This window comes from Salmo salar, chromosome ssa03 (assembly GCF_905237065.1).
Source record: "Salmo salar chromosome ssa03, Ssal_v3.1, whole genome shotgun sequence".
NCBI classification, from domain to species: domain Eukaryota; kingdom Metazoa; phylum Chordata; class Actinopteri; order Salmoniformes; family Salmonidae; genus Salmo; species Salmo salar.
This window is the reverse complement of record NC_059444.1, coordinates 56,153,386-56,166,567: the sequence shown is the minus strand read 5'-3', so window position 1 is coordinate 56,166,567 and position 13,182 is coordinate 56,153,386. Positions and strand designations below refer to the sequence as shown.

Genomic DNA, 13,182 nt, shown 5'->3' with positions numbered 1-13,182 from the left:
GGGCATCCTGAGACATTTTCAGAAGAAATAAAAAAAATGCCAAGAAAACACGTGTCATGGTAGTATATTGTAGTTACATTTTGCATAAAAGTTTATTAAAACATGTTTTATAAGTCATTTTGTTAAATATATTAATTAGGACACTCCTATGTGTTTATGTTATTCATCCATGTTGCAGCAAATTACCACGCACTCTTAGGAAAAAAGGTTCTAGATAGAACCAAAAAGGGTTTTATTGATTGCTTCATATATGGCACCCCTGAAGGTTCAATATAGAACCCTTTTCTAAGAGTGTGTATAATATTTGAATAAACACACACACACACAGCTTATATTTGATATAATATATTTTATATAAATATTTTTATATATTTTATATAAAAATGTGTGATGTGAATCAACCGATGAATGAAGACGAATTTCTCCATGAAATGTTAGCATAATTCCATTGCAACATAATCTCCAATGAAAAACAATAAACGCCTTTAGAATACACTTTTAGACAGTAAATCATATGACTGTGGCATCATATTACTGTAAAATGTTGTTTGTTCGTATAGTTATTAATAATACAAAGTACATACTTGTCACAGGGGTCGTGAAATGGAGACCAAGACGCAGCGTGGATAGTGCTCGTTTTCAATCTTTTAATGATGACACTTGACAAAGGTGCAGACCCCGACTGCACACCAAACCAAAACCCCACAAAAACAACCCTAAACAAAAAGGGAGGGAAGGGAGGCTGGCCACCGTCCGTGACGGCTCCTGTGCTACACCCAGACCCTCCGCCAATCCTCCAGCTATGGAGGTGGCTCCTCCTCTGGGCGTAGCCCCCGTTCTGACCGCAGATCCCTCTGCTTCTGGAACCCTGACCTGTGGATCATTACCAGAGGTTCTGCACTGCCGACCACCGCTGAAGGCTCTGGCTCCGGGCTGAGAAGCGTCGCCGGAGGCTCCGGGCTGAGAAGCGTCGCCGGAGGTTCCGGGCTGAGAAGCGTCACTGGAGGCTCTGGGCTGAGGAGCGTCGCCGGAGGCTCCGGACTGGAGAGCATCTCTGTAGGTTCCAGACTGGGGACCTTCGCTGCAGGCTCCGTGCCATGGATCATCAATACTGGTTCCGTGCCATGGATCATCACTGGAGGCTTTGTGCCATAGATCATCACTGGAGGCTCCGGGCCATGGATCATCACTGGAGGCTCCGAGCCATGGATCATCCCTACAGGCTCCGGGCCATGGATCATCACTGGAGGCTTCGTGCCATGGATCATCCCTACAGGCTCCGGGCCATGGATCATCACTGGAGGCTTCGGACCATTGATCATCACTGGAGGCTTCCTACAGGGAGCTGGAACCGGTCTCACCAGACTGGGGAGACGCACTGAGGACCGCGTGCTCAAAGCAGGCACCGGCCGTACTGGGCTATGGAGGCGTACTGGAGGAAGAGTGCGAGGAGCAGGCACAGGACATACTGGGCTATGGTGGCGCACTAGCGGGAGAGTGTGCGGAGCAGGCACAGGACGTACTGGGCTATGGTGGCGCACTGGCGGGAGAGTGTGCGGAGCAGGCACAGGACGTACTGGGCTATGGTGGCGCACTGGAGGGAGAGTGCGCGTAGCAGGCACAGGGTACACTGGGCCTTGGAGGCGCACTGGAGGTCTGGCGCTTAGGGCTGGCAGAACACGCCCTGGCTCGATCTTATCCATAGCCCAGCAAGGGCGGGGAGCTGGAATAGGCTGCACTGGGTTGAGCTGGCGAACTGGGGTTACCGTGCGTAGAGCTGGCGCAGGATAACCTTGGCCGAGGAGACGCACCGGAGACCAGATACGTTGAACCGGTGCACTTCTCCCTGGCTGCCGGCCAACTCTAGCACGGCAACGGTGAGGAGCTTGCACTGAGCGCACGGGGAGTTGGCTCAGGTCTTAACCTCACCTTTGCCAATCTATCCATGTGCCCCCCCCCCAAAAAAAAATGTTTTTGCTGCTGCCTCTCGGCCTCTTCTTGCCTACCGAGCTGTTCCTCCCAGTATCGTCGTTCTGCCTTCGCTGCCTCTATCTCCCACTGCGGACAGCGATACTCCCCAGGGCTTGTCCAGGGTCCTGCCCCATCTAAGATCTCCTCCCAGGTCCACTCCTCAGAACCATACTGCTGGGTCCTGCTCTTCCTCCCGAGAATGCACGCTGCTTGGTCCGTTGGTGGTGGGTAGTTCTGTCACAGGGGTCGGGAAATGGAGACCAAGACGCAGCGTGGATAGTGCTCATTTTCAATCTTTTAATGATGACACTTGACTAAATAACAAAAACGACCAACACAGTCCCGTCAGGTACAAAGACTAAAACGGAAAACAACTACCCACAACCCCATAGAAAAACAGGCTGCTTAAGTATGGCTTCCAATCAGAGACAACGAAAGACACCTGCTTCTGATTGGAAACCATATCCCCGGCCGAACATGAAAACCAACACATAGAAAATGATAACTAGAACAAACCCACATAGAAAAAGAAAACCCAAAATACCTAAAAAAAAAAAATTAAAAACCCTGCCACTCCCTGACCACTCTACTATGGCAAATGACCTCTTTCACTGGTCAGGATGTGACAATACTGGATATTATGCAACATAATTATTATAATCATTTGAATATTAGTTCAATGGAGTATACCAATCGCTCTTCAAACCAAGCCTCTACTCTTCAGTCCCTGGAGAGGAAAGGAAATAGTTGCAGAGGTCCCATCAACTTACATAACTGGATGAATAAATAAAATATGCATTTACAAGTGCATTAAAGACAATAATATTGAATACTTTGACAGATGATCGACGTGAAAAACCTATCTTACACACACATGCCTATAGGCCCAGATTCAAAAGCCCCCGCAATATAGGCTCCAATTGAAGCAGTATTCCCACGGTCTATACTGCCTGTGCACTTCATAGGATACCGGTGTCTTTTTCTGAAATCCGGGAGCATATAGAAGGGGGTCTACCAAAATATTTCAGACCACCCAAACCTGTTTCTAAAACGTTATAAAGTAATGTTGAGTGTGTAATTCATTCAACCCATACAAGGTTGATCTGTATCTTTACATAAGCAGTTGGGGTCCACAAACCACAATTACCCTTTAAGCAGGTGGTTACAACGTAGTTGACACCAAAGTTGCTGTGTGCAAATGAAAAGGTGTTGCGTTTTCAAACATGAAATACTGTGGTTTTCGAAGTGAAAGGCCAAACAAAAATGTTCTATATGGTGATATTTATTTAGGCCATAGTCCGATGGATTCACATGTTTATTTTTTTATCAACAATATCCTGGTTAAAAGGCCAATATTTCATGATAAAACAGCAAATAACTCAAGATGTAACAATTCTTCGAGCGATACACCTGTCCTTTCCCTGCATTTTCTCCAGACGTAAAACAACACTCAGGTATGAAAGTGTAAGGGAACTTCCACCTTTCACTTTTGGAATACCTTGCAGACTCTTTGTATAAAGGATCGACACAGGTTGTAGCATGGCAGAACTTGTATATTCTAGAAATTGATCAGTCAGGAAGAACACGTTCTCTCTTTATCCGTTGCGGAAGACTTACTTTTGTCGGAATTATACGAAGTAGGCTGTCTTTCGGAAGGGCATTAACGTTGATTGCGGACAGAACGAGAACTACAGTTTATCTACGCTAAAATGGGTTCAATCAGCTTTTGGATGTGCTTGGTCATGACGATTTGCACCTGGAATAAAACCATCGGATGCACGTGGATGAAGACACTGCCTCGGTCTCCGAGCATGTTCCAAGTGTTCAGCAACAACATCATAACGATGCTTCAGAAAATGGTAGGATATAGGGTAATGTTTATTCACTTCCAGGTCATTGAGCAGTTGTCATCTTTTCAACATTTCATGAGCTGCAATGTTTCATTTAAATTACCTGACTCCTTTTGGTACAGTAATAATAATGCAAGATTTTGTTAATATTTTTGGCAATTCAGGGTAATGAAGTCTCTCGAGATCCTCAGATCACTTTCCCTGACAAACAATACAGACAAGTCAATCATTTCAAGGTAAGAAATATGCATAAAAAGGGTTTTGTTCTATTCATAACCTTTCTTTCTGAGATTGGAATAAACACTGAATTCGGAAAGTATTCAGACCCTTTCACCTTTTCCACATTTTGTTACGTTACAGACCATTTCTAAAATGGCAAAAAAAGTATTTTGCTTTTAATAAGTTAGCCAAAAAGTCGAATAACATGTTTTGGCTTGGTCATTATGGGTTATTGTGTGTAGATTGATGAGAGAAATCATATTTATTCAATTTCAAAATGAGGCTGTAACGTACAAAATGTGCAGATAGTGAAGGATTCTGAACACTTCCCGAATGCAGCGTATATAATTAGGTTATAACGAATATGCAATTTGCTCAAATTTTCTGATATTTGCCATCAATTCACAAGGCATATGCTAATACAGTTCACTCTTCTTCTAGGCTGAGGAACAGATGGCCTTCATTTCGCATACTCTGAACGCTATAAAGAAATTGTACAGCAGTGGTAAATATGAGTCCACCGCCTGGGACCAGAAAGGAGTTGACAAGTTTATGAATGACCTCTATCGCCAGACCTCGGAGCTGGACCAATGCGTATGTCATTTGTGATTTTCGCCTCTTAAACATTAATGCAAAAAGGAAAAATATTATACTATCCTACTAGATTATAATATAAGTGGTTACATTTTAATCAAATCATAATATTAAATGAATTATTTGTATTTTGTTCTAACAGGTAAAGGCTATGAAAACTAGACTATCAAAATCTGTCAAAAGAGTGAACAAAAAGATGAGCCTTCACTTCAAGTTCCTGAAGAATTACTTGAAACGCGAGGTAGGTTGATCCATTTATCTTACAAAGAGAGTACATTCACCAAATCTGGATGTATTTATATGATGATACAACATGTGTCTATTCTCAAATCTTAACAAGTGTATTTCATTTATGCAGGAATACAGCGCAAGCGGCTGGGAAGACATAAGGACAGTGGTGCTGGCACACCTACAAAGACTAGACACAACATTAAGTAGCCAATGAGCGTTATGTGTGTGTTGTGTAGATATTATTTATTTATTTATATATCTATTTATCTATTAATATATCTAACTATTTATTTACATGTTTACTTATCTGTTTTTTTATGCATTTATTTATTGTGTAGTAATGTATTCACTACTCTGTGGAGTAAATAATTCTTTATACTGAATAATTCTGTGATTGACTTAAGTTATACATAGCCTAATGTATCAATGTTTCCGTGCATTTTGTTTTGTATTCATGAAGGAGATTGCATACTATATTTATTATTGCAACATGATAGGAAATATTTGTTATTGTAATAATGAAGTATATTTTCATTAAATAAATGTGTCCTCTACCGCTGTAATCTTTTTTAATCAAATACATTTTAATTTATGGCATATACACATTTAGCAGATGTTTTAACGGGTGTAGCGATATGCTTGTATTTCTAGCTCTACCACTGCAGTAATATCTGACAATACACAACAATACACACAAATCTAAAAGTAAAATAATGGACATAAGAAACATAGAAATATGTCGTAGTCCAGAGTGTACATAAATACAGTACCAGTCAAAAGTTTGGACACATCTCAGGGTTTTTCTTTATTTTTACTATTTTCCACATTGTAGAATAATAGTGAAGACATCAACACTATGAAATAACACATATGGAATCATGTAGTAACCAAAAAAGTGTTAAACAAATCAAAATATATGTTGTATTTGAAATTCTTCAAAGTATCCACCCAGCTTTGACGTCAGCTTTGCACACTCTTGGCATTCTCTGAACCAGCTTCAGGAGGTAGTCACCTGGAATGCATTTCAATTAACAGGTGTGCCTTGTTAAAGAATTTCTTTCCTTCTAAATGCGTTTTAGCCAATCAGTTGTGTTGTGACAAGGTAGGGGTGGTATACTGAAGATAGCACTATTTGCTAAAATACCAAGTCCATATTTCTGGAAGGAACAGCTCAAATAAGCAAAGAGAAATGACAATCCATCATTACTTAAAGATATGAATGTCAGTCAATGCGGGAAATTTCTAGAACTTTGAATGTTTCTTCAAGTGCAGTTGCGAAAACCATCAAGCGCTGTGATGAAACTGCCTCTCATGAGGACAGACACAGGAAAGGAAGACACAGAGTTACATCTGCTGCAGAGGAGAAGTTCATTAGAGTTACCAGCTTCAGAAATTGCAGCCCAAATAAATGCTTCACAGAGTTGGAGTAACAGACACATCTCAACATCAAGTGTTCAGGGGAGACTGCCTGCCTTATGGTTGAATTGCTGCAAAGGAAACACTACTTGTGTGTGTGTGTGTGTGTGTGTGTGTGTGTGTGTGTGTGTGTGTGTGTGTGTGTGTGTGTGTGTGTGTGTGTGTGTGTGTGTGTGTGTGTGTGTGTGTGTGTGTGATGGGATGTATTTACATTATGGACAGTATGTGGTTAGAATTATGACCAAATAAAGAAGGCCGGTCCAGACAGCACCGTGCTCAGTGGGTAGGCACGATGTATCCTGTATACATTGGGATGATGTAGTTTAGACATTGTTTGTTCATTGACGTCTTACACATTCTAAATTCTACAGTTCTACATCCTTTATATGTCGGCTAGACATCAACATTCTATTATGATATCTTGGCGACATCTTCTCAATGTGCAAACGCTCTTCAAACTACATATTCCCTACCCAATTCGATACCTCAGCCAAAAGTGTCTATGGTTACTGGGGAGAAGACTCAGGTGAAACTGATGACATCACACAACTTGTGTAAAACAGCTGGGAAAACTCCAAAATGCTTCCACCACAGACGTGTCATGTGACATAAGAAGACGTTTCAGCACCATTGACAGGTATCACTACTAGAGCTAAAACGCATGAAGACGTCAGCTGCTTCAGCACATTGGACGTTGCCACAATGTCAAAGATTCTATCAGTTGTCCTGTGTTGTGGCTGCAGCCCTGTTGCTAATGTTATTGCCATGCTTGTAAAACTATAGGCAATAAATGTATGATATATGTGAAGGGAAATATAGCTCTCTGACTCTTTGGTATCACGTTTCAAGTGTCACTATTATGATTCCTCACTGCTGATCCTATTAAGGCTATATCGAATAACACCAAGGCCAGTATTTATAAAGCATCTCAGAGAGTTAGAGTGTATAAATGCAGCAGAAAAATTAGGCTACATCTGACATTTTTGCCTATAACATGACATTTTCAATATGAAACCACCTATGACATCTTATCAAGACCCTGATGGAACAGGTGTGTTTGTACTGGGTTGGAACAAAAGCCTGCACCTCCTCCTGCTGTTCTCCAGGACTGTGCAGACAGTTTTGGTGACCACTTCCCTACACTATACGATCTTTACAGTTGAACAGGCTTTGTATATGATGAATTAATCCCAATATTATATAGAAAAAGGGAGAAATGAACCAATGCCAAGATTTGACCTTGTATAGTCAAAAACGTGCACAACACTATGACAAACACTCACACACAAACACACACACAGCCCTGTCAAAACTATTGACTCTGTAGGGAAAATATCCCTGATATCGTAGCCTATACCAAGGAACTTTTGTCACATTCTTTTTCATTTTCCCCTTGTAAAATAAACGACAAATAGAAAGTTCCAACAAATCATGTTGTCGTTGCTTGTCAACGTTGCATCACCAGCAGCCAACAGTAGGGTGAAAGTTGGTTACGTCATTGTGAAAATGAAAGTTGAGAGATATGGGTAGTGAAGCGACGTCTCCCATTCACTTTTCATTTGTAGCGCAACAGCAGAAGACTACGGAACAATATTTCGGACTAACTTTGAACGAAACCCACTAAATTAATGTCTAATATGGCTACATTTCTTAAGAAGTGTGGGTTTTATTTCGACTTCGACGATTTTGTTATCAGACTCATTTTATCGGTTCACGCGAAGTTATTAGCAGTTGAAAGCAAAGCTCGCGAATGGCCTTTTCTCGCTATAGTAATAGTCTAGCCGATATCTAAATGGAATAATCTTATCTTGTGGTTCAACTATAATTTAAAGCTGATTTCAAGGAGAATGTGTATAGATTTACTGTGATTTGTTCGTCCAGGAGAAGGAGCAGGCATGGAATTCATACTGCTGCATGTGCTAGTCTGGAAAATGAAAGTTCCCGCCTCCGGTAGGTTGATCAGGGGAAATTCTCCATACAGTTTTCTCTTTCCAAATTCCACATAAAACTACTTAACACAGCCAAGATGTTCAAACTCATCTGGAAAACTAACAGCGAAACAAACTGCTATTTACAATGTATACAATGCAGAGTTGGACGTGTATTTTTCTTATTATTTGCAGTATGCAGAGCGTGTATCATTGCTGTGACTGGATCCGACACCACTACGGTCACTTGAGCTCAGAATACCTTTCCCTGCTGGACCAGATGGTGAGTTATCAGCACACTGTAAGAGGAGACTGAATGCATGTATTAAGGACAGCAAAACAACCAACCAAGTAAAATAGTCATATGTTTCATGTTTAGCATCTGTGTTAGAAAACTGTTAGCCTATATTCGAATATACATTGTAAAAGGGCGCTAAGGCTATAATGACAGCGATCAAGAGAGTATATCTACATTAGACCTACTGTACTTGCAGTATAAGCTATACTTTATGTCTGTCTTGATTGGTCTTGAAGTATTTGACACGTGACTTAACATACTTTATTGGTTGTATTCCAGGGAGGAGATATCACAAAGCAGGATGCCCCAGTCTTTTTCCCAACATCCCTTTACAGACACATAGATGATGGCGAGGTAAAGACTAGAATTATGACTTATCATGTTCTGATATGCTTTGGTATGGCGGTCTTAACCCAATGTTATATTGATGCCATAACCAAAGCCTATACTGTTTCTAATCTTCTTTTTATATCTTCCTGTGTAGGTTGAGGACAAAGTCAGATTCCTGAAAGAGACCATCTATCAAATCACAAAACTGTTTGATGGGAATATGAAATCTGTCACCTGGGACAAGAAAAACCTGGACGATTTCCTCAACATTCTAGAACGCCAATTGGAGAACCTTAATTCCTGTGTAAGTAACGGGTCTATTTAAAGTATAATCCCTGTTTAGGTCAGGGCTCTCCAACCCTGTTCATGGAGAGTTACCTTTCTGTAGGTTTTCACTCCAACCCCAGTTGTAACTAACCTGATTCAGTTTATCAACCACCTAAGTAAGTTTTAATTAGGTGTGGTAGATTAGAGTTAGAGTGAAAACCTACAGGAAGGTAGTTCTCCAGGAACAGGGTTGGAGAGCCCTGGTTTAGGAGTAGCCTGCTCCACTACAAGTGGAGAAATCTACTTCTAAAGTACATATAAAGTATTCAACCCCTTGACATTTTCCACATTTTGTTACGTTACAGCCTTTTTCTATAATTGATTAAATAGATTTCCCCCCTCATCAATCGACACACAATACCCCATAATGACAAAGCAAAAACCGTGTTTTAGACAATTTTGCTAAATGAATTAACAATGAAAAACAGAAATATCACATTTACATAAGTATTCAGACCCTTTACTCAGTAATTTGTTTAAGCACCTTTGGCAGTGATTAGAGCCTTGAGTCTTCTTGGGTATCATGCTACAAGCTTGGCACATCTGTATTTGGGGAGTTTCTGCCATTCTCTGCAGATCCTCTCAAGATCTGTCAGGTTGGATAGGGAGCGTTGCTGCACAGCTAATTTCAGGTCTCTCCAGTAATGTTTGATCAGGTCAAGTCTGGGCTCTGGCTGGGCCACTCAAGGACATTCAGAGACTTGTCCCAAAGCCACTCCTGTATTGTCTTGGCTGTATGCTTAGGGTCATTGTCCTGTTGGAAGGTGAAACTTCGCCCCAGTCTGAGGTCCTGAGCGCTCTGGAGCAGGTTTTCATCAAGGATGTCTCTGTACTTTGCTCTGTTCATCTTTCCCTCGATCCTGAAAAGTCTCCCAGTCTCTGCCAATAAAAAACATCCCCACAGCATGATGCTGCCACCACCATGCTTAACCGTAGGGATGGTGCAAGGTTTCCTCCAGACGTGATGCTTGGCATTCAGACCAAATAGGTTTCATAAGACCAGAAACACTTGTTTCTCATGGTCTGAGAGTCCTTTAGGTGCCTTTTAGCAAACTCCAAGTGGGCTGCAATGTGCCTTTTACCGAGGGGTGGCTTACGTTTGGCCACTTTACCTTAAAGGCCTGATCGGTGGAGTACTGCAGAGATGGTTGTCTTTCTGGAAGGCTCTCCCATCCCCACAGAGGAAATCTGGAGCTCTGTCAGAGTGACCATCGGGTTCTGGGTCACCTCCCTGACCAAGGCCCTTCTCCACTGATTGCTCAGTTTGGCCGGGCGGCCAGCTCTAGGAAGAGTCTTGGTGATTACAAAGTTCTTCCATTTAAGAATGATGGAGGCCACTGTTTTTTTGGGGAGCTTCAATGCTGCAGACATTTTTTGTTTCCCTTTCCCAGATCTGTGCCTCGACACAATCTTGTCTCTGAGCTCTACGGAGAATTTCTCAACTTCATGGCCTGGTTTTTGCTCTGACATGCACTGTCAACTGTAGGACCTTAAATATACAGGTTTGTGCCTTTCCAAATAATGTCCAATCAGTTGATTTTACCTCAGTTGGACTCCAATCAAAGTGTAGAAACATCTCAAGGATGATCGATGAAAACAGGATGCACCTGAGCTGAATTTTCCGTCTCATAGCAAAGGGTCTGAATTCGTATGTAAATAAGGGGTTTCTGTTTTTACATTGTCATTATTGGGTTTTGTGTGTTGATTGATGAGGATTTATTTTCTTTAATCCACTTTAGAATAAAGCTGTAACTTAACAAAATGTGGAAAAAGGGAAGGGGTCTGAATACTTTCCGAACGCACTGTATATGGGTTATAACAGATTTTGAGCCAGTTTGCGACATCACATAAATAATACTGCAGCAATGAGAAATGTAAATTATTGTGGATTATAATTAATGGACATTTTTTGTATGCTTTGATACATTTTTCATTATGGCAAATCAAGTCTGATATTTTAAAGTGGAAATTACAATCTTTAGACTCCTTTTCAAACATTGAATACACATTAAGGTTCCATTTCCTGCCGTGCAGGAAAATTCTCAGAAAAAAAGTGATCAAGTGAAGATCCTACATCTGTATGATGCTAATGTTTTGTTTAATTTTGTCCAACAGGTATCACCTGCCATGAAACCTGAGAGGAGACTGAAACGCTACTTCAAGAAGTTGAATAAGAATGTTCTGAGAAAAATGGTGAGTTTGGTTTCGTATGGAAACATGTTTAATACTTGTAAATGAATATAAACTAGGCTAGGCTAAACAGGAGCAGTGTTATTTAAAAAGAACGTGGGTTCTGGGGACATATGTATCAAACATCTCAGAGAAATGCTGATCTAGTATCAGGTCTCCTCTGTCCTTATAGTTGTCTAAAATACAAAACTGATCCTAAATCAGCACTCCTACTCTAAGAAGCTTAATACATACGGCACCAGTTCTTTCTTTGTTGTTCAAGACAACATGGTCATTATTTCGCCAAGAAAGTTCACCCCACTAATATTTCAAATGTTCTGTGTTTTTCAGAACTACAGTGCACAGGCGTGGGAGCTCATCAGGAAAGAGACAAAACGTCATCTGCAAAGATTGGATATCCTTGCAGCACAGATGTACTGATCATCCAGACTCATTTCAGAAGCTACGCCCTTACCAGTTTATAAAGCTTGAATACAATCATGTGGGACCCTGTCAGTCTATTTATTATATTTAAATCCATAAATTATTGTTTTTTATTTGTATAATTTATTATTTATATTTTGTATTTCCCTTTTGTACCTGTGTTGAACTGAACTGTATTGCCGGTCTACTATAAAAACCAATGAAAAAATTATATTCAAAATGTGAATAAAAACGTATTTTGTATAAAATGTCCAAATTTCGTTCTTGTCTGAAACCAATGAGAGTGGATTTATAAAATCTTATCTAACCATCAGAGGGGATGCACATTAAACCTGTTGCTGATCAGTCACATGATCATTTCTACTTTAAGTTGATGTATGCTTGTAGTTTTGTTTCTTTATGTAACTTATTTTTAATGTGTTTTTGTACTTTGTGAGGGTTGCTGTTCTTTTTGTTTTTCCTGTTTGTTTTTGTGTGGTAACCACACTGGGGCAGTGGGCTGAAGGGGGTGGGGAGATCTGGGTGAGGAGTAGAGGATAATCTGGGGGACCAGGAACATTTAGCTCCCACTTGACATTGTGGATGTTTATTTATAAAGTCTGTCCAATGTATTAAACACCTGTATGTCTTACTATGATTGGAGGAGAAATCACAAAAAAGACATGGAAAGACAAAATGGAAAAAGAGACAAAAAACAAGCAATACCTTTAATGGATAATAGTTTAGTTCCCTGAATGAGGCAGGGTGCTGGTGGGCAAATAATAATAACAAATCATTTATATAGCTTAGTTATATACATATAACTTTTTAAGTGGCATCGTGGGGATCCTCCAAATAATTCTCAATGGATTACTGAGGTCAGTAATTGAATGACATTTGACAAAGTGTGTATTATATAGGCCAATGTGGCAGTACACAGTCCTTTCATAAGACTGGAAAATCCTGGATAGAATAGAGTTATTGTAGATATACTGTATATCCATTTGTATAATGGTATGTGGTTATTATTTAACATCTATAATGGTGTGTATGTGTGTTTACACTGTAAGGTAAAGTACTAAGAGACCCACCTGTTTCATGCCCCACCTGTTTAGCAAGAAATATAGTTTTATTGTTGTTGTTGTTGCCTGTTTTGCATGTCATTTTGGTATTAATACGTGTCACACATCACTTTGCAAACAATGTTAAAAAAAATCTTCATAAAGCTGCTTACAAACATGGTCTGTTGAGTAAGGCATCTCCAAGGTGCAGGTGTTTCAGCCTTGCTCAGTGCTTTCTGTGGTGGTGGGGCAGCCATCGGAGAATGCAGAGCATAGGGGTTGGTAATATTCTCTAGTTGTGCCTTGATTGTCTCAGTGTTCTGTCACTCATTGGGACACACCGCAAAATCTACATGGAGAGCTTG

At 40.5% G+C, this 13,182-nt stretch overlaps 2 protein-coding genes across 3 annotated transcripts; both read left to right on the top strand.

Annotated features, from left to right (window-relative positions):
• The first annotated feature begins 3,680 nt into the window (after positions 1–3,680).
• Positions 3,681–5,079, top strand: LOC106598185 (interferon a3-like). Its single transcript, XM_014189245.2, has 5 exons — positions 3,681–3,830; positions 3,986–4,057; positions 4,482–4,634; positions 4,777–4,875; positions 4,993–5,079. Exons 1-5 carry the CDS (start codon positions 3,681–3,683, stop codon positions 5,077–5,079), a joined length of 561 nt encoding a protein of 186 aa, XP_014044720.2.
• Positions 5,080–7,799: 2,720 nt separating this feature from the next.
• On the top strand, positions 7,800–12,020 carry ifna2 (interferon alpha 2). 2 transcript variants are annotated; one of them, XM_045714233.1, is made up of 6 exons: positions 7,800–8,231; positions 8,405–8,492; positions 8,787–8,861; positions 8,992–9,141; positions 11,280–11,357; positions 11,685–12,020. In XM_045714233.1, exons 2-6 carry the CDS (start codon positions 8,406–8,408, stop codon positions 11,772–11,774), a joined length of 480 nt encoding a protein of 159 aa, XP_045570189.1. In that variant the 5' UTR covers positions 7,800–8,231; position 8,405; the 3' UTR covers positions 11,775–12,020.
• Positions 12,021–13,182: the final 1,162 nt, after the last annotated feature.